The sequence below is a fragment of the Zea mays genome, chromosome 3 (assembly GCF_902167145.1).
Source record: "Zea mays cultivar B73 chromosome 3, Zm-B73-REFERENCE-NAM-5.0, whole genome shotgun sequence".
Lineage (NCBI taxonomy): Eukaryota > Viridiplantae > Streptophyta > Magnoliopsida > Poales > Poaceae > Zea > Zea mays.
In genome coordinates, this window is record NC_050098.1 from 97,303,330 (window position 1) to 97,328,375 (window position 25,046).

The window sequence follows — 25,046 nt, forward strand, 5'->3', positions numbered from 1 at the left end:
TTTAAGTTTCAAGTTTTTACAGGATCACCTATTCACCCCCCTCTAGGTGCTCTCAATGGGTATCAGAGCCGTTCTTTTCACGAAAGGGACTAATCGCCCGAAGAGATGGATCCTAAGGGAAAAGGGATGGTGGTCAACGATAAGGAGAAGGAGTCCATCTTCAATGAGCCGAGGGACGACAAAGCCACTGACTCCGGCTCGAGTCAAAAGAAGAAGGACGGGAAGAAGAAGAGGCGGATCAAGAAGATAGTCTCCTACGACAGCGACGAGTCTTCCTCTTCCCAAAAGGATGACGAATACGAGGAGAAAAAGAAAACGGTTAACTCGAACTTTTCTTTCGATTATTCTCGTATTCCGCAAAGTTCCAATGCTCATTTGCTTTCCATTCCACTTGGTAAACCTCCTCACTTTGATGGAGAGGACTACGGATTTTGGAGTCACAAAATGCGTAGTCACTTGTTCTCTCTCCATCCAAGTATATGGGAGATAGTAGAAAATGGAATGCAATTTGATAGTATGTATAGTCCTATATTTATCAATGAACAAATTCACAAAAATGCACAAGCTACTACTGTTTTGTTAGCATCATTATGCAGGGAAGAATATCATAAGGTGAGCGGCTTGGATAACGCCAAGCAGATTTGGGACAACCTCAAGATCTCGCATGAGGGGAACGACGTCACCATGCTCACCAAGATGGAGTTGGTGGAATGCGAACTAGGAAGGTTCGCGATGATCAGGGGGAGGAGCCAACTCAAACTTACAACAGGCTCAAGACCCTGGTCAACAAAATAAGGAGCTATGGAAGCACGAGATGGACAGACCACGACGTCGTCAGGCTTATGCTAAGGTCCTTCACCATCCTTGATCCGCATCTTGTAAACTCTATTCGTGAAAACCCTAGGTACAACAAGATGACGCCCAAGGAGATACTTGGAAAGTTCGTAAGCGGGCGAATGATGATCAAGGAGGCGAGATATGTTGATGAGGCGTTAAATGGTCCAATCCACGAGCCTCAAACCATTGCTCTAAAAGCAACAAGTAGCAGGGAGGCGCTACCTAGCAAGGTGGCGCAAGTTGAGGTGGTCGGACTAAATGAAGATGAAATGGCCCTCATCATCAAGCGCTTCAAGACGGCGCTCAAAGGTCGCAAGGAGCATCCCAACAAGAGCAAGACGAAGGGGAAGCGCTCCTGCTTCAAGTGTGGTAAGATTGGTCACTTTATTGCTAACTGTCCTGATAATGATAGTGACCAGGATCAAGACAAGAAGAGGGAAAAGAAGAAGACTTATAAGAAAGCGAAGGGCGAGGCACACCTTGGCAAAGAGTGGGACTCGAATTGCTCTTCATCCGACGACGAAGGACTTGCCGCCTCGGCCTTCAACAAATCATCCCTCTTCCCCAACGAGCATCACACCTGCCTCATGGCAAAGGAAAAGAAGGTATGCACTAGGAATACTATTACATATGCTTCTTCAAGTGATGATGAATCTAGCGATGATGAAATAGACTATGCAAGTTTATTCAAAGGTTTAGATAGAACTAAAATTGATAAAATCAATGAATTAATTGATGCTTTGAATGACAAGAATAGATTGTTAGAAAAGCAAGAGGATCTTTTGTATGAAGAGCATGATAAATTTGTAGATGTCCAAAAATCTCTTGCTTTAGAAGTTAAAAGGAATGAAATGCTTTCTTGTGAATTATCTACTTGCCATGAGACTATTTCTAGTTTAAAAAGTGGTAATGATGATTTAAATACTAAGCTAGAAGTAGCAAATAGATCTAGTTCTTGTGTAGAACATGTAGTGATTTGCAATAGGTGTAAGGACTTTAATGTTGATGCATGTGTTGAGCACCTTACTTCTATTGCAAAACTAAATGATGAAGTGGCTAGTCTTAATGACCAACTTAAGACTAGCAAAAATGAATTTGATAAACTAAAATTTGCAAGGGATGCCTACACTGTTGGTAGACACCCCTCAATTAAGGATGGGCTTGGCTTTAAGAGGGAAGCCAAGAACTTAACAAGTCATAAGGCTCCCATCTCCGCCAATGAGAAAGGGAAGGCCCCTATGGCTAATAGTGTTCAAAAGAATCATGCTTTCATTTATAGTGATAGAAAATTCTCTAGAAATGCTTATAGGAATTATTCTTATGATTCATATGCTATGCATGCTTCTAGTTCTTCTATTGTGCATGATATGCCTAGGAAAAATGTTATTCATCATATGCCTAGGAGAAATGTTGTACATGTACTTAGGAAAGCAAGTAATGAACCTTCTACAATTTATCATGTTTGCAATGCTTCCTTTACAATTTGTAGAAAGGATAAGAAAATGATTGCTAGGAAATTAGTGGCAAAATGCAAGGGAGATAAAACTTGCATTTGGGTCCCTAAGGCTATTGTCACTAACCTTGCAGGACCCAACAAGAGTTGGGTACCTAAGACCCAAGCCTAAATTTGCCTTGCAGGTTTATGCATCCGGGAGCTCAAGCTGGATTATCAACAGCGGATGCACAAACCACATGACAGGGGAGAAGAAGATGTTCACTTCCTACGTCAAGAACAAGGATTCCCAAGATTCAATCATATTCGGTGATGAGAACCAAGGCAAGGTTAAAGGACTAGGAAAAATAGCAATTTCATCCGAGCATTCCATTTCTAATGTGTTTTTAGTAGAATCGCTCGGATATAACTTGTTGTCCGTTAGTCAATTATGTAATATGGGGTATAATTGCTTATTTACAAATGTAGATGTGTCTGTCCTTAGAAGGAGTGATGGTTCATTAGCTTTTAAGGGTGTACTAGACGACAAACTCTATTTAGTTGATTTTGCAAAGGAGGAGGCCGGTCTAGATGCATGTTTAATTGCTAAGACTAGCATGGGCTGGCTGTGGCATCACCGTCTAGCACATGTGGGAATGAAGAACCTTCACAAACTTCTAAAGGGAGAACATGTGTTAGGACTAACAAATGTAACTTTCAAAAAAGATAGACCCTGTGCAGCTTGTCAAGCAGGTAAACAGGTGGGAAGTACTCATCACAGCAAGAATGTAATGACCACATCAAGACCTCTGGAGTTACTTCATATGGACCTCTTCGGACCCGTCGCCTACCTAAGCATAGGAGGAAGTAAGTATGGTCTTGTTATAGTTGATGATTTTTCTCGCTTCACTTGAGTATTCTTTTTGCAGGATAAAACAGAAACCCAAGGGACCCTCAAGCGCTTCCTAAGGAGAGCTCAAAATGAGTTTGAGCTCAAGGTGAAGAAGATAAGGAGCGACAACGGGTCCGAGTTCAAGAATCTTCAAATAGAGGAGTACCTCGAGGAGGAAGGAATCAAGCACGAGTTCTCCGCTCCCTACACACCACAGCAAAATGGTGTGGTAGAGAGGAAGAACATGACGCTCATTGACATGGCAAGGACGATGCTTGGAGAGTTCAAGACCCCCAAGCGGTTTTGGTCGGAAGCCGTGAACACGGCTTGCCATGCCATAAACCGGGTCTACCTTCATCGCCTCCTCAAGAAGACGTCGTACGAACTCCTAACCGGTAACAAACCCAATGTATCATACTTTTCGTGTTTTTGGAAGCAAATGTTATATTCTAGTGAAGAAAGGTAGAAATTCTAAGTTTGCTCCCAAAGCTGTAGAAGGGTTTTTGTTAGGTTATGACTCAAATACAAAGGCGTATAGGGTCTTCAACAAATCATCGGGTTTGGTTGAAGTCTCTAGCGATGTTGTATTTGATGAGACTAATGGCTCTCCAAGAGAGCAAGTTGTTGATCTTGATGATGTAGATGAAGAAGACGTTCCAACGACCGCAATACGCACCATGGCAATTGGAGATGTGCGGCCATAGGAACAAAAGGAGCAAGATCAACCTTCTTCCTCAACAATGGTGCAACCCCCAACTCAAGACGATGAACAGGTTCATCAAGAAGAGGCGTGTGATCAAGGGGGAGCACAAGATGATCATGTTATGGAGGAAGAAGCACAACATGCCCCTCTAACTCAAGTTCGAGCGACGATCCAAAGGAATCATCCCGTCGACCAGATATTGGGTGATATTAGCAAGGGAGTAACTACTCGCTCTAGATTAATTAATTTTTGTGAGCATTACTCTTTTGTCTCTTCTATTGAGCCTTTCAGGGTAGAAGAGGCCTTGCTAGATCCGGACTGGGTGTTGGCCATGCAGGAGGAGCTCAACAATTTCAAGAGAAATGAAGTTTGGACACTGGTGCCACGTCCCAAGCAAAACGTTGTGGGAACCAAGTGGGTGTTCTGCAACAAACAGGACGAGCACGGGTGGTGACAAGGAACAAGGCACGACTTGTGGCAAAAGGTTATGCCCAAGTCGCAGGTTTGGACTTTGAGGAGACTTTTGCTCCTGTGGCTAGGCTAGAGTCAATTCGCATATTGTTAGCCTATGCCGCTCACCATTCTTTCAGGTTGTTCCAAATGGATGTGAAGAGCGCTTTCCTCAACGGGCCAATCAAGGAGGAGGTGTATGTAGAGCAACCCCCTGGCTTTGAGGATGAACAGTACCCCGACCACGTGTGTAAGCTCTCTAAGGTGCTCTATGGACTTAAGCAAGCCCCAAGAGCATGGTATGAATGCCTTAGATACTTTTTAATTGCTAATGCTTTCAAGGTTGGGAAAGCCGATCCAACTTTATTCACTAAGACTTGTGATGGTGACTTATTTGTGTGCCAAATTTATGTCGATGACATAATATTTGGTTCTACTAACCAAAAGTCTTGTGAATAGTTTAGCAGGGTGATGACTCAAAAGTTTGAAATGTCAATGATGGGTGAGTTGAACTACTTCCTTGGGTTCCAAGTGAAGCAACTCAAGGACGGCACTTTCATCTCCCAAACGAAGTACACGCAAGATTTGATCAAGCGGTTTGGGATGAAGGACGCCAAGCCCGAAAAGACTCCGATGGGAACCGATGGACATGTCGACCTCAACAAAGGAGTTAAGTCCGTTGATCAAAAGGCATACCGGTCTATGATAGGGTCTTTACTTTATTTATGTGCTAGTAGACCGGATATTATGCTAAGTGTATGCATGTGTGCTAGATTTCAGTCCGATCCAAGGGAGTTTCACCTGGCCGTTAAGCGAATACTTAGATATTTAGTTGCTATGCCTTGCTTCGGGATCTGGTATCCAAAGGGGTCTACCTTTGACATGATTGGATACTCAGACTCCGATTATGCTGGATGTAAGGTTGATAGGAGGAGTACATCAGGGACGTGCCAATTCTTAGGAAGGTCCCTGGTGTCTTGGAGTTCTAAGAAACAAACTTCCGTTGCCCTATCCACCGTTGAGGCCGAGTATGTTGCCGCAGGACAGTGTTGCGCGTAACTACTTTGGATGAGGCAAACCCTCCGGGACTTTGGCTACAATCTGAGCAAAGTCCTACTCCTATGTGATAATGAGAGTGCTATTCGCATGGCGGATAATCCTGTTGAACACAGCCGCACTAAGCACATAGACATCCGGCATCACTTTTTGAGAGACCACCAGCAAAAGGGAGATATCGAAGTGTTTTATGTTAGCACCGAGAACCAGTTAGTCGATATCTTTACCAAGCCTTTAGATGAGAAGACCTTTTGCAGGCTGTGTAGTGAGCTAAATGTCTTAGATTCACGTAACTTGGATTGATCTATAGCATACATGTGTTTTCTGCCTTTGATCATGTTCCTTTATGCATTTTGTTGCTCAATTATTGTGATCAAGTTGTACAAAGCAATCCCCGGACCTCATAAGTCCATGTGTGAGTGATGCACATATTTAGGGGGAGATGTGCTACAACTTGATCCCTTGAGACTAACCATGTGCTTGAGTTTTCTTAAATTAGTCTCAAAGGTGTATTGAAAGGGAAAGGTGGACTTGGACCATGAAAGACTTCCACTGCACTCCGATGAGAGGGTAACTAACTCCAAGTTCATTTCCATGCTCTTATTGCCTCTTTACTCTAAGTTGAAGATTTTGGGGAGGTAATGGGGTTTAAGGGCCAAAAATGATCCCGTTTTGGTGCTTGATGCCAAAGGGGGAGAAATTAAGGCTAAAGCAAATGGATCAGCTACCACTTGAGGATTTTGAAAATAGTAGAGTTAGAACTTTTGTTTTGTCAAAATACTCTAAGTGTCTCTTTTTGTTAAAAGTTGGTCTCTTGTGGGGAGAATGTTTGATTATGGGAAAAAGGGGGAGTTTTTGAATCTTTGATCAATTTCTCTTGGAATACCTTTCTCTATGCCTCAACAAGTGAATTTGACTAAGAGATAGGAAATTGAGTTTGACTTGCAAAAACAAACCAAGTGGTGGCAAAGAATGATCCAAATATACCAAATTTGAATCAAAACAAATTCTTGTTCTCATTTGCATTGATGTTGCACTTCTATATGTTGCTTTTTTGTTGAGTTGGCATAAATCACCAAAAAGGGGGAGATTGAAAGGGAAATGTGCCCTTGGGCCATTTCTAAGTATTTTGGTGATTAAGTGTCCAACACAAATGGTTATGTGTTAAACTATGCCAAATGGTGGACAAAGTGCAAATCAATACAAAGGTATGATTCTAGACTTAGTACATTGGTTTTTGTGTACTAACATATTTGTCTAAGTGTTAGAATCAGAGAAAAGACAAACGGAAAAGACTTGGCTCGAGCAGCCAAGACTCTGCTCAGTCTGGGTGCACCGGACTGTCCGGTGGTGCACCGGACAGTGTCCGGTGCGCTAGGCTGGCGTCTGGTGAACTGCCTGCTCTCGGGTCTCGACGGCGGCGTACGGCTAAAAATCACCGGACTGTCCGGTGGTGCACCGGACTGTCCGGTGAGCCAACGGTCGGCCAAGCCAACGGTCGGCCGCGTAATCTGCGCGTGACGCGTGGCCGAGCCAACGGTCTGATGGGGGCACCGAACTGTCCGGTGTGCACCGGACAGTGTCCGGTGCGCCAACGGCTCCAAATCATCAACGGTCGGCTGCGCCAGAATAGGAAAGAAATCTGCACCGGACAGTGTCCGGTGCACCAGTCGACAGAAGGCAAGAATTGCCTTCCTAGATTGCTCTCAACGGCTCCTAGCTGCCTTGGGGCTATAAAAGGGACCCCTAGGCGCATGAAGGAGTACACCAAGCATTCTTTGATCATCTCTTAGCACCAAGACATCTCTCTAGAGCATTTGATTCGTTGTGATAGCAATTTGAGCTCCTCTTGAGTTGAGAATTCCGTGTGTGATCTTAGAGCTCAAGCTGTGACTTGTGTGTGTTGCTCTTCCCACTCTTACATTTGTGCTTCTTTGTGATCATCTCATTGTAAGGGCGAGAGGCTCCAAGTTGTGGAGATTCCTCGCAAACAGGAAAGAGTAAAGAAAGAAGAACACCGTGGTATTCAAGTTGATCATTGGATCACTTGAAAGGAGTTGAGTGCAACTCTCGTCCATTGGGACGCCACAACATGGACTAGGCAAGTATTGTACTTGGCCGAACCACGGGATAAATCCTTGTGTCTCTTGTGCTTGTTCTCACTGTGTCAATTGTGGTTCACAAGAGCTCTCTTTAGCCACTTGATTTCATTGTGCTAACACTTAATCAAGTTTGTGGCTTTAAGTTTCAAGTTTTTACAGGATCACCTATTCACCCCCCTCTAGGTGCTCTCACGAAGCGCAAAAAGTCAACACGATACCGCCGAAATAGAAGGCGAAGAAGTTCAAAAGACGTTCCTAAGGGGATGCAGAACTTACAGCGAAAAGTCAGCGCTGATACACCGAAAAATAAGCGGTGAAGCCGAAAAATAAGCGGCAAAAAGACTTTGGTCATTCCCAAGGGAATGAAGGCTATGGTTGTGGCTTCGTATGTGTGTTTGGACATTCATTTGCACGACACATTACATCATACATTTGCATTCATAAACATTCATTTAGAAATACATAGGATCATCATCATCATAACATACAGACACATGCGGATGCTTCGGCTCTAAAAATAAGGCTTCGGTAAAAAGAGAAAAAGAAGCAGTTTTATGCTTCGTTGTGTACGAAAAGAAGGGAAGGTGTTTTTCGCCTTCGGCTCAAAAAATGCTAGTTTCGTCCACAGCAAAGCAAATCAATGCAAGTACAAGTGTTGTTCACATCAAAGCACTTCATACGTTGATGGAAAGGTAAAAATATATTACAAGGTATGGACAAAATTTACAGAGTAAAATCTAATTCTTAGATTACAATATTCTTTACAAAGGTTATTACAAGAGTTCTTAGAGTTTTTTTCACAGCTATCTATTCAAGCTTCATCATTATCTATTAAGCTTCGGCTTTGTGCTCTTCAGCTTCGTCAATTTGCTCCTCAGCTTCACCATCCTGTACATATTAAAGTATTATAAGGAAAATTCAAGTTTAAAGCAAAAGGTAAGCACAAGGTATGATTTTGTTACCGGCTTAAGATGACTTCGAGCTTCATCACCAGCTATGCTTCGTCCATACTAGTTTTATAAATCTGTTTCCTATGCTTCGGGCAAGACTGGAAATATCAACCAGATCTGCTAGTGATGAACTAAAGTTGGGTTTATTGACAACCTTTCCATGTGTGCAACCAGATTTCAGGAAGGCGACAGCTATGCCCCAAGAAGCTACCAGAGCACAGAAATCACCATGTCCGGCTATAATTTCATCAAGATCATCAATTTCACCCTCGATATGTTCGAAGGCCCCTGGCAAGTCTTCAGTCGAAGGACTAAATTTTTCACAGCTGGCTCCAACCGAATTGAAGATCTGCTTCAGCCGTTGTACACATCGGCTACTGAACTCCAGACATTTGTTTTGAAGCTCTGTCAATGATTTTTGCAGATTCGAACTTTTCTCGACCTCAGTCTTAAATTTAGCATTTAACTTCTGCTTCTCCTGTTCGAAGCTTTCTGACTTCGAGAGAAGCTCCGTATTTAACTTTGCAATTTTAGCTTCAGCTTCTACCAACAAACCTTCTGTTGTCTGAAGCTCGAAATCCTTCTTTTCAAGAGCAGCTGCTTGATCTTTTAATTTGCTTTCTAAACCCTTAATTATAACTTCATGTTTTTTATCTTCAAGATCTTGTTGCATTCTCAAAGCTTTACTCAACATCATACTCTGTGCACAAGCAACCTTCATTAGAAAACACCTTCGTTGTTCAAAACAATAAAAAGTCGAAGAAAAGTTTTTACCTTGAAGTTAGAATAGAATAAACTACCGACAAGATGCTATCGTCGGTAGCGGCTTATGTCAGTCTCAAGATTCGGGAAACCAATACTCTTTGTCAGAGTACCGATAACCTTCGCTCCGATTTGATCTCGGATGCAGCCCAATTTTTCATCGTCAACACCGCCGAAGAGTAGTGCCCCTAGTTGATACCCGCAGGATATGGCGTATTCTTTCAACTCTTCTTTCTCAGCTTCCGACAATTCTTGCCTAATTAAGTTTTGAAAGTTAAAGTTTTATTCTTCCAAAGCTTCTTCAACTACTTCCTTCTCCTTCTCAGGTACTGTAGCCATGGCTTCTTCAGCGGCTGCGGCGGCTTCTTCTGTGGCCATATCCAGAAGTATCTTGTCAATGCTAGAAAGTGTGCTTTCTAAATGTTCATCTTCGGCTGTGGCAGCTTCGGCAGCTGCAGCTTCAGTAGGTACAGCTTCGGTGGCTGTTGCACTCTCAACAACTGGTGCCTTCGAAGCCGAAGCTGTTGGTGGTGTCCCTTCAATAACTTCTGTCACTGTAACAATTCTTTGTTTTTTCGGCCCAGCTGCCTTCTTCGTTATCGAGGGCTCCTTTTCCTTCTGAAAAAGCTTCGTCAGATGCGGCCCCAGTGGACTTAGCTTGATAGGCAAAGATTCAGTCATTACCTTTAAGATTTCCTCCACGTCGGTGGCAGAAGGTGTTGCAGCAGTTTCTTCTTCTATATCAGTTGCCTTCTGCTTCGGAGTCGTAGCCTTTCTTTTCTTTGAAGCATCTGTCTTCGGCTCAGGCCTCAGCTTTCTCTTTTTCAGTTTTTCTTCATCATCTTTCACCAATTTAGCATCTTCTTTATTCAGGACGCTGGCAACTCTCTTTCTATTCTGTCCTTCGGCGCCTCGGTCCAGTCGCTCATAGTCAGGATACTCAAAGTTCAGAGCATCCATTACCCGGTTTAACCTTCGCTTTGGACGAGTGCCGAAGGCTGCAGTCATTAGTTGATCTTCTTTTTTAGAATAATTGCCAAGAATGTCGTTGCACATGACTTCAATTGTGTCTAACCATTCTTGGCAAGGTACTTTGAAATGTTTCTTGAATTTATAATAGTAGGGCAACCGAACAAGCTCCCCCTTTTTTTTCTCCCTTCAGCTTCGGCATGTCCCACTCTTTCAAAGTTGGGAACACTCTAAAAGCCAAGAATTCTTGCACCAGATCCCTAGTGCCAATATGCTCCGCGATAACTCGAAATTCGCCCAGTGCAATTTGGCTTGGACTCTTCGGTGTCATGTTGCACTGGGGCCTGGTTTCTCCGAAGATTAATTCCAGTGGACTTTGGACCAGCTTCTCCTTTTCTTCATCAACTTTGACGTAAAACCATTCAGTCTTCCATCCAGCTGGCCACTTGGTACGATAGCTGATAACTGGAAACTTTGTATTTTTGCGATAGGCAAAATTGTAGCAGCCGAAGTTTTCGTGCAGCCCATCTTCTCTAGCTTTTGTTTGATAATGAAGCTCATGAACTCGGCAGAAGCCTTCGGCAAATGGTTCTACCCCCTGGCTTCGGAGAGCCCAGATGTAGACACTAAGCCTAACGATAGCGTTAGGCGTTAGTTGATGAAGATAAATCCCAAACTTCTTCAAAACATCAGCAATCATCACATTCAAAGGAAATCTTAATCCTGCTTTAAAGAAGCTTTTGAACACTACCACCTCATCCTTTTCCGGCTTCGAAGTAATTTCCTCTCCGCCAAAACGAACCAGCTCCTTTTTTGCTTCACTGAAATAACCCAACTTCATCAGCTTAGACATATCACCTTCGGTAATGATGGATTTCCCAAACTCCAGGTGGCTGGGTTTAGATGGCACAGCGCTGTAATCATCTTCAGATTCAATTTCCTTAGCATCAACCTGCTCAGCTTCAGCGGCAGGTGCATCCTCCGATACTACCAGCCCTGACCGTTGCATCACTTCAGAGATTGGAGCGATTTTGGCACCTTCGGCTTCCTCTCCGTCGCGAGTAACCCTAGCTGTTGAGCGTACCCTAGCCATCTGATGATTGAATTTCTTGATTTTATACGAAGTTAAAAAATTTAACTTTGCCGAAGCTCTTTCTTGTTACAAAGCTTGAGCAAAATGAATAGCTTCGGTTGAGGACACAGTAAGCAAGCTTCGGCTATGGTCAAATTTTTGGCAGCAAAACAATGCAATAGCAATGAATGCTGTGGTAACTTCACACCTACCCGTCTGTTTATATAGTGCCGCAGGTGGGAAGGTAAATCGTCAAGTCTTCCGCACCGGACAAACAGCCGCTCGCACCCACTGAACGGTGGGCCACAGAGCCCGAGAAGGTGAATCGCCAGGATGCGCGTAACTGCTGCATGGTGGGGCTACCTCGCGCTCGGATTATTTTAATCGTTTCTCGGCAACGAGCTCAGGGAAGGTGTTTTTCGGATCTTCGGCATCCTGAAGCCTAAGAGACTTTTTCACGGATCAAGCTCGTTACGAAAAACGATCTAGCACCGCGAAGGGGCTACTGTTGGGGGTATGCTTCGTAGCCAAAGATCCTGAAGAAAGAAACACCTTCAGCAGATCCTCTCAAAAGCAGTGATGAAGCTATCACCTATAAAGCTTCGGCATAGTGACATGTCTCAAGATGAAGGAGTGAACCGACTTAAAGATGAAATGACCAATAAACCCATGATAGTTTGTGTCATGACTGTAATCGATTGTAAAGGGCATAAAAGTAATTTCACACAGGCTGCGCCCTATGCCTATAAATAGGTGTACTGTTCACGCTATCTTGTAATCGCTCGCGCGCAACACTTGGGTTTTTTCCTTCTGTCAAGCCGAAGGTATAAATGTAATTAAATATCGTATTTAAATATCCAAGTTTGTATAATTATAATATATGAATGATATTATGTGCTTATTTGTGTTTATCTTTCATGTTTTATATGTTTCATATTTCATTATCTTATAACCGTGATGATGAAGGTATGTCCTTCATGACCTTCGTCCGAAAATTGTTATATCCTAAGGGAAATAATGCTTCGAAGCACGAAGGACATTAACATTTAATACTTTGTGTTGCCTTATTCTTGACTCTTAGCATTTGAGAACAAGTCCCCAACAGTGACTGTCCTTGTATTTGTGACTCGACTTATGGCTATTAAGTCTAAGTTTGCATTCTCAAACAACTGCTACAAGGAGCTTTTGAACTTGATCAGTGATGTACTTTTGGAGAATTACAAGATGCCAAAGGACATGTATCAGTCCAAAAAGTTGCTCTCTGGGCTCGGTATGGACTACGAAAAAATCGATGTCTGTGACAATAACTGTATGCTTTTCTGGAAGGAGACCGCGAATGAGAAAAAAGTGTACTGTATGTGGTGAGCGTAGATTCGTTGAGGTTGAAAACGACGATGGTTTGACCATGACGACGAAGATTGCACGTAAGCAGCTTCGTTACATGCCTCTTATACCTCGGTTGAAACGTTTGTTCATCTCCAAAAATACAGCCAGACACATGTGGTGGCACAAAGAAGGGGTACGTGAGAATCCAAATGTCATGGCACACCCAACTGATACAGATGCATGGAAGGCACTAGATGCTTTTGATTCCAGCTTTGCTGACGAAGTGCGGAATGTCTGCTTCGGTTTAGCAACTGATGGTTTCTCGCCTTTCAATCTAACTGCAACGTCCTACTCATGTTGGCTCGTCTTTACTGTTCCATACAACCTTCCACCAACTCTTTGCATGAAATATGAATTTATTTTCTTGTGTCTTGTAATACTTGGTCCGGATCATCCTGGAACAAAGATCGATGTGATGATGAGACTCCTCATTGAAGAATTGAAAATTTTGTGAGAAGGCGTACGATAGTTACAAGAAACAGAAGTTCAACCTGAGAGCCGCGTTTTTGTGGTCTATTCATGATTTTATGGCTTATGGTATCTTTGCTGGATGGAGTTGTCATGGGATTTTGACATGTCCGATATGCGTTGAAGACACTTTATGCTTTCGACTAAAGTTTGGTGGAAAGATATGTTACTTCGATTGCCATAGATGTTTTTTGCCAGAGGATCACCCGTTTAGGTTTGATAGGAACACTTTTAAAAAGGACACGATTGTGACGAAGGGACCACCCAAGCGTCTTAGTGGTGCAGAGATTCTTGTGAGACTTAATGATTTGAAACTAAACGAACATGGAAATCGTTTTGAAGGTTATGGAACTGAGCATAATTGGACTCACAAATGTGGTCTATGGGAACTCTCTTATATGAAAGCCTTGATTCTAACGCATAACATTGATGTGATGCACCAGGAACGAAATATGGGTGAAAGCATTATCAGCACTTGCATGAATATCACTGACAAAACAAAAGACAACCCTAAGGTTAGAAAAGACTTGGCCTTAATCTGTAGAAGACCAACTATGGAGATAGGAGAGAACCAGAAGAAGCCACGTGCTCCTTTCAGTATTAAACCTAAAAGGAAGAAACAATTGATGAAATGGTTGAAAAACTTAAAGTTCCCAGATGGTTACGCCGTGGGCTTTAGAAGGTCTGTGAATTTGAAGTTGATTCGTTTACTGTAGTGTTTAGGAACGCACGTTGAATTTTACTCTCTTGGAAAAGTAGTGTGTGTATTGTGGGCTCTGACAATTCAAATATTGCATGTCAAGGATAATTTGTTTTGGGGTTATTTTAATACGTTAGGGGCCGGGGGGGGGGGGGGGGGGGGTGTTTTCCATGGCGACTAGGGAATTAAATTCGACTGTCTTAAAGTTTCGTCTAATTTGATTTTGCAGGCTCAACATGCATGTGACAGACTCCAGGCAACAATCTGGCAATTTGAATGTAGCTTTCTGAAACCGAATTGGCAATGTAAAGTAATTTTTTTGGAGTATTTGTTTAGTGTCATGTCACTTTCGAAGAAACTAGTCGCGTATCTTGTGGAAGAGATAAGCATAGCGTCTTTCGGATATCGTTTGCGCAATGCTGGTTCTGTTAAGGACAGCGCGTCCAAATTAAACCGCAGGTTTGGACCTGTAATACTGAATCCGTTTCTGCAGTTGTCAATGCACATCAGTCAACGTTATGGCCAGTCTTTTCGCGACACCACTGCACGCCGCTGTGTGTAATCAGGACACAGTAGTCAACAAGTACGGCCGAGTAGCTTGTTATCACGCATGTTCACAAGTCTTGTCACATGTTTTCTGCCGAAGACATGAAGAATACACGTGATCTGACTAGCTTACCGAGACTTTGACATCATTAAAGAATTGAAGCACATACATCCTGATGCTGAGTGGCAAATCGATCCTTGTCATTTGCATTTGCTCTATAAAAAACCTATAGAGCATTTGTACGTCTTCCACAAATTAAACAGAGAGCCTCCTCCCAGGAGCAGGAGAAGCTATGACGCCGTTGAGGTACGCCGCCTCACCTCACCTGCAGCCGCCCTTCCTGGGCTACAAATCCTCCAACGTTGATGGCCGATCAAGAACGCGGCAGCAGGCCATGATCGCCGAGCGCAGCAGCAGCAGCAGCACAAGTGGGCGAGGAGGACAGCTGGAGGACAGGATCAGGGAGCAGCTCCTCAACGCCGAGCTCTCGCCGTCGTCGTACGACACGGCCTGGGCCGCCATGGTTCCGGCGCCGGGGTCCCTTGCGGCGTCGCGGTACCCGCAGTGCGTGGATTGGATCTTGCGGAACCAGCGCAGCGACGGGTCGTGGGGGTTGGACCCTTCGCTGCGCAAGGACGCGCTCTCGTCCACGTTGGCGTGCGTCCTCGCGCTCAGGACCTGGGGCGTCGGGGAGGAGCACGTCGGGAAAGGTTCGTTCGTTTCAATTACTATTCGCGGCGCTGGGTTGCGTTATTCCCGTGAATGATTCTGAGCTAGCCTCATCGTGCTCACCTCAGGGCTCCGCTTCATCGGACACAACTCCACCTCTGTGACGGACTGCGACAAGTGCGACACGCCAGCAGGGTTCAACGTCATCTTCCCCGGCATGCTCGAGCGCGGCATTGGCATGGGGCTGGAGATCCCTCTGGCCCATGCGGACCTTGACGCCATCCTCCGGCTGCGTGACACGGAGCTAAAAAGGTTAGTTTGTCTCATCTCATCGTTTGTTGGATTTTTCTTGTAATGAAATGCTCATTTAATTCTTGTGGACATGAACAGCATAGCTGCTTCCGGAAGAAGTAAAGCTTACATGTCCTACGTAGCAGAAGGTCTGGGGGACCTACTGGACTGGGATCAGGCCGCCATGGCTTACCAGAGGAAGAACGGGTCCTTCTTCAACTCGCCGGCCACAACGGCCGCAGCTGCCATCCACAACGGCTACAACAAGAGAGCCATCGGTTACTTGGATGCTCTCATCAGCGAGTCTGGCAGCAGCTCGTCAGGTGCAGTGCAGAACGTCCGTCACTATATATGATGGAAGTGCGCCAAGCAGCTGACAGAGATTTCGTTTTGATGGTCATTGTTTGCAGTACCGGCTGTGTATCCACGGAAGGTGCACAGCCAGCTCCGCATGGTGGACACCTTGGAGAGGATGGGGATCTCTCCCAGCTTTTCCTATGAAATAAACGCCATACTTGACATGACATACAGGTAGGCCTCCTTTGGAGCTAAAAACTTTTTGTGTTCTAAAGGGGCCCTTAATTAATTAGTGGTAAAACCTGCAGCTGATAGTTAATTTTGCAGTTCGTGGCTGCGCAATGACGACGAGGTAATGCTGGACATGGCGACCTGTGCGATGGCGTTCCGGCTCCTTCGTATGCACGGATACCACGTCTCATCCGGTAATTAACAGTGTGTTTGGTTTTAGAAACGAAGTGATCCATCTTCTTCTCACTACTCACTTTTTTATTTTTTTATTTGGTTTGTGGAATAAAATAGATTGATCCATCGTCACCTCATTTCTCATTAGCTAATAATTAATATATACATAAGTAGTGGGTTGATTTCACCAAAATTGATGGAATGAACTTATGATGCATCACCTCATGAGGCATAGAGTGACTCCACAAACCAAACACACCATAAGCGTCTGGCCCTCTTTGGCTTGAACCTGCTTGAACATGCATGCATATGTGTAGATCTCAAGCCTGAAAGTGTGCTGTGCAGATGCGCTAGCTCAATTCAGCGAAGAATCCAGTTTCCACGACTCCATCGAAGCGCATCTGAACGGCACGGAGGCGTTGCTAGAACTGTACAAGGCGTCGCAGGTTCAGATCTTGGAGGAGGAGCCGGTCCTAGAGAGCATCTTTTCATGGTCAGGAAAACTGCTGAGGCGAAAACAGTGTTCCGATTCCGACGATCCGGCAGAGGTAGAACATGTGCTCAAGTTCCCCTCCTACGCGACCCTGGACCGGCTGGAGCACAGGAGGAACATAGAGCGTTTCAAGACAGGCGGCTTCCAGATGCTGAAATCAGCATTCCGGTGAGGTCCTAGCTATGGATGGATGTAATAGTACATTGGTTACCGATGGATTTTAACCCGGCTCCGTCGGATCGACCAGCGTTTCTCACGCAGATGAGGAAATTCTGACGCTGGCAACCGACGGATTCCACTCCTCCCAGGCTGTGTACCAACAAGAGATTGAGCAGCTCAACAGGTCCGATCCGTACCCAAACTTGATAGCAAATCTCTTGAATGTTTTGTTTGATCATGCGTGTGTGTATAGGTGGGTGAAAGAGGTGAGGCTGCCGGAGCTGGAGTTCGCGAGAGTACTGCCTCTGCCCATCCTTTTCTCGGCAGCAGCCACCATGTTCCCCGCCGAACTGTCGGAGGCTCGCATCGCGTGGAGCAAGAGCTCCGTGCTCACCACCATCGTGGACGACCTGTTCGACACCGGGGACTCCATGGAGGAGCTGGAGAATCTCGTCACGCTGTTCGACCTGTATATATGCATACAACTTATTTGACCAACAACAAAGCGTAGCTGCACTGCCTTCTGCTTGCTGATCGATCCTGTGGCGTGGCTGACGGCGACAGGTGGGACGCGCACCAGGAGGCTGGCTTCTACTCGGAGCGGGTGGAGATCGTCTTCCGCGCCGTCTACGACACGTGCAAGCATCTGGTGGGCAAGGCCGCGGCGGTGCAGAACCGCGGGGTCATGGACCACATCGCCGACCTTGTAAGTGACTCCCATTTTGCCTTAATAGTTTCAGCTCTCCAACCAGTGCGGGCCGATAGACGATGACAGATGCATATATGCACGCGCGCGCAGTGGGTGGACGTCGTGAGGGCCATGATGCCCGAGGCGGAGTGGAGGATGAGCGGCCGGGTGCCGTCCATGGAGGAGTACCTGCCGATCGGGGAGGTGTCGTTCGCGATCGGCCCCATCGTCCCCATGGCCGCCTACCTGGTTGGGCCAGAGCTCCCGGAGGACGTGGTGGGGAGCGCCGAGTACGAGGAGATGCTCAGCCTCGTCAACCTCTCGGGGCGCCTCCTCAACGACCTCCAGACGTACGAGAGGGAGAGGAAGCAAGGGAAGATCAACAGCGTCCTGCTGCTCGCCGATCCGTCCTACTGCGGCTCCGTCGAGGCGGCAACCCGGGAGGTGAGGAGCGTCATCGAGGCCTCCAGGAGGAAGCTGCTGAGGCTGGTGCTCAGAGACGGGGCCGCGGTGCCCCGCCCTGCGAGGCAGCTGTTCTGGAACATGTCCAAGGTGCTCCACCTGTTCTACATGGACAGGGACGGCTACTCATCTCCGCTCACGAATGCCATCGACGAGGTGTTGATCAAGCCGCTCCAGATGGGAAGGAGACGAGAAGAAGATCAACTCCCCGGTCGCGTCCGGTCAAACCAAAACTAGGCGCATCTTCCGCGACGTACGGCATACAAATGCTGACCGGAGGCGTTCAGGTTAATTTGTAGTCCCAAAATAAATATTTTTTAAAATAAAAAAAACATTCGAGAGGCGATAGCAAAAAAGTATGTAGCGTAATCTACATTTCTTTCTCCAAGGATCTGTTAAATTTGGCAGTTGGCGTAATTATTTTTTTATAAACAGGAGGGGAGGCTCCCTTACTGCATTTCATTGCAAAAAGGAAATTATGTACAAACAAAGAAGAAGACAATTACACGTTTCACCTATATATGTATCCACTCTAGTATTACAGCTTGAATGTTAGTCTTTGTTCCATTCATAAGCATCAACGTTTCTTTTCCTGAAAATGGTCTTTGCTGACGCAAAGTTGCGTCTAAGAAAGAGATGCCCTATGGCCTCCTCATGTTGTAGAATACAATTCTAACAAGTATAAGAGTCTAGGACATATTCCTAGCATACCTCTTGAATTTAACCTGTTTTGTTTTTTTAGATAAAGGAAGCTTATATTGAAGATGCCAAGTCATTACATCAAAAGGATACAAATCCTTGGTACAGAACTTCTGGCCCCTGCCTAATGCACATAGCCAATTACAAAAAAAACAAAATAACACAGATCTAATGATAACCAATCCGAAGTCTAGATCGCCACCGGTGCGTCCGAGAGAAAAACGTCATGGCCACCCTCACCAAGGTTTCGTGATCCTGTTGCAACCATAGGCCGAACCTCCTCCCTCTATAGAATAGTCCAACATGAAAGCCAATGTGTCGCCGACTGGATAACATGCAAAGGAGAGCAGTAGAGTTTTTTCTCAAACACTAAATCATTTCTACAAGTCCAAGAGCCTAGCACAAGACCACCACTCCAAGTAGAAACACAGATTTCAGTATTTTATTAAGGCCCTGAAGCCATCCCCCAAACATATGTTCCAGATTATGTGGTGAATTGAAGCCAGTTGACATATGTACAATATTCTAGACTGGTCGAGCTAAACGACACTCAAACAAAAGGTTGTTAATAGTCTCTTCCTTATGGCAAAAAGCACAAGTTAAACTTTCATGTCAGTTTCATTTGGCTAGATTATCTTTTGTGAGAATTACTCTCTTTCGTAGATAACATAAAAAATTTAATTTTCAAGGGGGCCTTCATCTTCCACATGTCTCTGTTCACATTAGGGGGTGCTGTGTAATACAATTTTACCGAGAACATCCCATTTGGGGTGAGGTTCCAATAAAATGTATCATACTCCTAGGACAACTTGAAACCCTCTATGTGTGACTGCAAGGTATCCAATCCACCAAGTCGGATCCATAAAGTTGTCTTCGCCAGGAAAAGTTAGGGGGGAAGGTATAACACCCCTGGTGTTACTGGCACTAAAACTTGAGCATGACATTATATGCATTGACATTTCACTTTGTTTGTTACACCTAGAATGCATCCACTAGGTAAAACTTCAATACAAGTGTGATGTGGTGGCATGAAGTATTCTTAACCCTAGGGTAGGATACTCAACCCTGGGATTAGGGCATATGGGTAAATGTGAAGCCAAAATGAGTAATACCTCAAAAGCTATTGGAAATGTTCACAAGAGATTAGGTTTGATGAATTTGAGTGGCACAAAAACCCTAGGATGCTCAAAACCCTAAAAGGAACCCTAGAAAACCCTAATTTGTACCCTAGGGGTGATTTCAAATTCTATACACTTTTGGACCAAAGTGTATATATAAAAGTGGTAGAACATAAAAAACCAAGCAACTTTTACATTGGAGAATTTTCAAGTAGTGTGGAGCAATTTGGACTTAATTGCAAAAGTCCCAAGAACACCCATGTCTTAAACTCTGAAATTTCAGTGAGATTAAGCTGACTTTGGAGCATTGTATTTCTTAATCTATGAGGATTTTGCCCTAGGTTAATATATCAGACTTATAGAGCCATGATAGGAGTACAACTTTGATTAAGTGATTAAGCATTGGTGTTGTGCAAAAATTGGAGATAAATGGACATGAAGTTAGACTGTCAGTCACCCCTAAAGACTAAAACCTGGCTGACAGTGAACTCTGATAATCTTTGGGGGCGAATTCAAGTATGATCTAGTGGATTTTTTGTCATAGTTGCTGTGACAAAATCAAAGCTGGATTATAGGAGATTAACTTTGTTACAGACGGATTAGGGAGTTGTCACACAAAAATGGAAGAACAAAGCACTACAAATCTATCTGTCAGAACAACTGATGACTAGCGCGATGGTACAGTGACTGAATTAGATGCCAGGTTAATTGTATCTCACCGCCGGTGACCTTCGCGCCGCGATCCTCGCCGGCGCTGTGATTCGTGCTCTCTGGTATGCGGATTACGGCTGGCGGACTGACCGGTGCACCACTCGACAGAAGGCAAGAATTGCCTTCCAAGTTGATCTCCAACGGCTCCTAGCTGCCTTGGGGCTATAAAAGGGACCCCTAGGCGCATGGAGCAGCACACCAAACATTCACTAAGCATCCTAAGACTCCCAGACTCTGCCTCCACGCATTTGATCAATTGTGTTAGTGATTTGAGCTCTGTTTGAGTTGTGAACCCTCTATGCTGTGTTTCGAGCTCAAGTCTTGGCTTCTGTGCGTGTGTGTGTTGCGGATTTGAGTCTTGCGTGTGTTACTCTCCCTCACTTACTACTGTGCTTCTCTTGTGATAAACTTGTAAGGGCGAGAGGCTCCAATCTTTGGAGATTCCTCGTAAACAGGAGAAAGATTACTAAGGAAGATACACGTGGTATTCAAAGTTGATCATTGGATCACTTGAGAAGGATTGAGTGCAATCCTTGACCGAAGGAGGTCACTACAACGTGGAAGTAGGCATTGGCCGAACCATAGGATAAGTCATTGTGTCTTGTGTCCATCTTATTTGTGATTGGCTTTCTTCTAGAATTCACACTTTAGCAACTTGGTTTTAATTGCACTAACATTTCATAACCAAGTGTTGGCTATTTAGTGTTGAAATTCGCAGGATCACCTATTCACCCCCCTCTAGGTGCTCTCAATTGGTATTAGAGCCGTACTTGTAATACCCACTTTGTAAAAAAATCTAAAAGGAGAAAATTGTATTCCTTTGAATACATGTGTGCCATCTCTAATTATCATTTCATGTGAACACCTCATAAAAAAACAAAGGATTAATAAAAATCATTAAATTGTGCATTATGCTGAGGTTTCATTGTGTGTGCATTTTTTTGTGACAATGTGACAATAATGTATAAACAAATATGATAACACCTAAATTAGAATTTAAACCCTAAAGGGAATTCTAGAAATGTGTAAAAGAAAAAGAGATAAAGGATATGAATAAATAAATAATATATGTAAATAAATACCTCCAGAATTAGTATCTCTAAATGTTACAAGTATAAATTGTAATAATGGGCCACAAGAGTTTGAATTAAATTCGAATACAAATTGAATTTTAAAAGGGAGAGAAAAGAAAATAAAAAGAAAAAGACTAAAATCTAGTTTGGCCCGGCTCCACGTAATTCGGCCCACTTCATTGTTTTCCCTGCGTGGCCCATGCCCCCGCCTCCGCGCGCACGTACCCGACATGAGGGGCCCGCTGTCAGCCTCTCCGGTTCCTTCGCGCGGCTCGCGCATGTGTCGCTGCTCTGCGGGACCCGCATGTCAGTCGCCAACAGAAAGCTCTGCGCTGCGCGTTTCACTGGCACATGGGGCCTAGCGGTCAGCTGCGTCGTCTTCACAAGATCTGCGGGCGCGCAACCGAACTCCGGGTGACTCGCCCCGTCGAGTAGCCAACCGACCTATCCTCCACCACGTTACGCCATTATAAAAGGATCCTAGTCGCGACCCTTTTCCCCGCTTTGCTCTCGCGTTTCATACCAAGCGGCGCCGTCACCACCGTGGGTCTCTACTTGCGCCGCCACGGGGAAACCGCCAGTGTAGTCATTGTCTGCTTCGTGGGTGTGGTCAGAGGCCTCCTTCATACTCAGGGGAAGACACTAGTGGCCGCGCGGCTCGAGATTGATCGCCAGCTCCGCCCCAATTGCTCGTCGTTGATCGCGCACCGCCTGATTCCGCACCGCGCCGTTGCCGGAAGTTTCTGCGCCATAACCTTCGGTGAGTATCCGCCCTCCATGTTCGCGTAGCCATCCACTTCATTTAGTGCTAGTAAAATCAGTAAGGGGCGCTCGGGATCACCGGGTAAGAGTTCACCGGCGTATCCTCCGCCGCGCTCAGGGTACTGTGCCGCCGCGGGATAGCTCGGGGGGAGAGGATGAGCGCCTGCCGTCGATCCAAGTTGAATGGCCGGGATCACATGTAGTGTACCGGTTCATGGGAGTTCATCGTGGTCGTCGATCGGTCGATCGACGACCGGCGATAGATCTGGTTCTCTTTTAATCGGGAGCGCTGATCTCAGATCGGACGGTGCTAGTCGTGTACTGGTTCGATCTCGGATCAATGTAATCGTAACCGTAGAATTCTAATTCGAGGGCTTGGATGGATCCATATTCCCTCGCTGCGGTAGATTTGCGTAAGAGTCCCTGGACTAAATAAAAATAAACCCGTCGTCCCAGTTTGACCGTAGCTGAGTCTTCGTTTCTTTTACGCCAGAGCCCCTGCCTTTTCTAGTATTTGAGGCCCATTCCAGAGGGTTATAAAATCAGGAAAATAAATTAGAAAATAAATTTTTAATATAAAAACAATTCCTAGAATTTGTATAATTCATAGAAAATGCATATGAACTCCAAATTGGTTCATTCTAGTTCCTAAATTTTTGTAATATTATTGTCTAACCATTAGTGCCTCTATTTTGGCAAGAAAGACACATTCAAATTTATCTATTACTTAATCTTGTATTAAGTACATAAAACCTTGGAAAATCCATAACTTAAAATCTATAACTCCAAATTTAATAATTCCAGTTCCTATGATCCTATTTTAATGTCTAGATTATTACTGTGTATTTTATTTACATGTTTGGTGTGATGTTAATTTTTGCTATACTATGTATGTATTGTGTTGATGCGAGTAGACGAGCAAGCTACTGAGGACCCTAAGGTTCAGCTGGTAGAGACTGCTGAGCAGGAGCTCGTTGAAGGCAAGTTGTGCCCTTGATCACTCCTTTTACCCATTCATGTTCTTATTAATTATAATGATCTGCATAGGTTAATTTTGATGGGACCCAATAGGTTACCCTAGATTTGACTATCTTTATACCTTGTTTCACCACTGATTTTACTACTAAATTTTTGGGTAGTACATGCTATTGCTTTATGTGGCTTTGGGTATAGAGATATTCATCACTCATTGTTATACTCTTTATTATCTGTTTATTATTTACTGTCATGATAAGATCATTATGTTAATGGGAACATGGAGAACCACCCGGGAAAACAGTGCTACCACAAGGGTTTAATGGGACGCCCTTGGCTGATTAACTAGGAAAGCTAGTGGATGACTACCTTACCCGAAAGGGGCAAGGGCAGTAGGGGAGTAGTCAGTGTAGGGAGGTCCTTGGGTTGATTTTGCTGCGATGGCGGTCAGGCGAGGGATTCCTGCATTGAAGCTTCCTATAAACTGTAGCGGGTTTTCTGAAGCTAGTGGAACTTTGTAAAGGCCTCATAGTGGTACCCTGCCTCGCTTCCTTGGTAGAGGTGTATGGGGTCTGATCAACTCCGTGGCAAATGGATAACACGACTTGTGGGTAAAGATGTGCAACCTCTGCAGAGTGTAAAACTGGTATACTAGCCGTGCTCACGGTCATGAGCGGCTCGGACACTCACATGATTAATTTATGGAACTTAAACTCAATTTGTCATTTCATTTGCATCTGGGATTATTTTTTTATTACTTTTACTTATTATTACTATGGTTTGGTATTTACTTACACTTAGTAACTGCTAATAAAATTTTTACCAACTTATAAAAGCAATGCTCAGATTCAGCCTTTATTACTTTGATTAGCCTCACACTACACATGGACTCCCACCTTTGATGAGTTCATGCACATTATTCCCCACGACTTGTTGAGTTGTGATCGTATGTGAGCTCACTCTTGCTGTCTCACACACCCCCCACAGAAGAACAGGTGGTCGAAGAGGAGCCGCCTAACACTGAGGCTTTCGATTTGATCTAGGTGGCGTCTCCCTGTCAGCTTTCTGGCGCCATGGATAGATTTTAGATCCTGTTATATTTATCTTTTATTTTGTAAGACTTCCGCTATGTAATAAATATTCTGATTATATTGTGACATTTATCTATATACACTCTGTTATTATATATGTTGTCTTCTTTGGCGCATGTATGAGATGCACCCAGCTTTGTCCCTTAAAACCGGGTGTGACAGTACTCTTCGTCTAAGGGACTAACCGCCCGAAGAGATGGATCCTAAGGGTAAGGGGATGGTGGTCAACGACAAGGAGAAGGAGTCCCGCTTCAACGAGCCAAGAGACGACAAGCCCACTGACTCAGGCTCGAGTCACAAGATGAGGGACGGGAAGAGGGAGAGGCGCATCAAGAAGATCATTTACTATGATAGCGGCGCCTCCTCTTCTTCACCAAGGGATGACGACGACGACTCCTCGTCCAAAAGAAAGACGGTTAATAAAAACTACTATTTTGACTATTCTCGCATTCCTTATAATTCAAATGTGCATCTACTATCAATTCCCCTAGGAAAACCTCCACACTTTGATGGAGAGGACTATTCGTTTTGGAGTCATAAAATGCGTAGTCATTTATTCTCCCTCTATCCTAGCATTTGGGAAATTGTTGAGAATGGGATGCATTTTGATAGTACTGATAATCATGTGCTTATAAATGAACAAATTCATAAAAATGCCCAAGCCACTACTGTTTTGCTAGCATCTCTATGCAGGGATGAATATAACAAGGTCAGCGGCTTGGACAACGCCAAACAGATTTGGGACACCCTCAAAATATATCATGAGGGTAATGATGCCACCATGATCACCAAGATGAAATTGGTGGAAGGCGAGCTGGGGAGGTTCG

General features: G+C 44.6%; 1 protein-coding gene across 1 annotated transcript; it reads left to right on the forward strand.

The window, feature by feature from the left end:
* Positions 1-14,588: 14,588 nt before the first annotated feature.
* On the forward strand, positions 14,589-18,344 carry LOC100279558 (uncharacterized). Its single transcript, NM_001152555.1, is given in 10 exon segments — positions 14,589-15,036; positions 15,124-15,307; positions 15,386-15,609; positions 15,697-15,817; positions 15,911-16,008; positions 16,334-16,649; positions 16,729-16,824; positions 16,894-17,109; positions 17,205-17,346; positions 17,440-18,344. Coding segments are annotated over 10 exon segments (2,403 nt in total). The 5' UTR covers positions 14,589-14,618; the 3' UTR covers positions 18,028-18,344.
* The last annotated feature ends 6,702 nt before the right edge of the window (positions 18,345-25,046 follow it).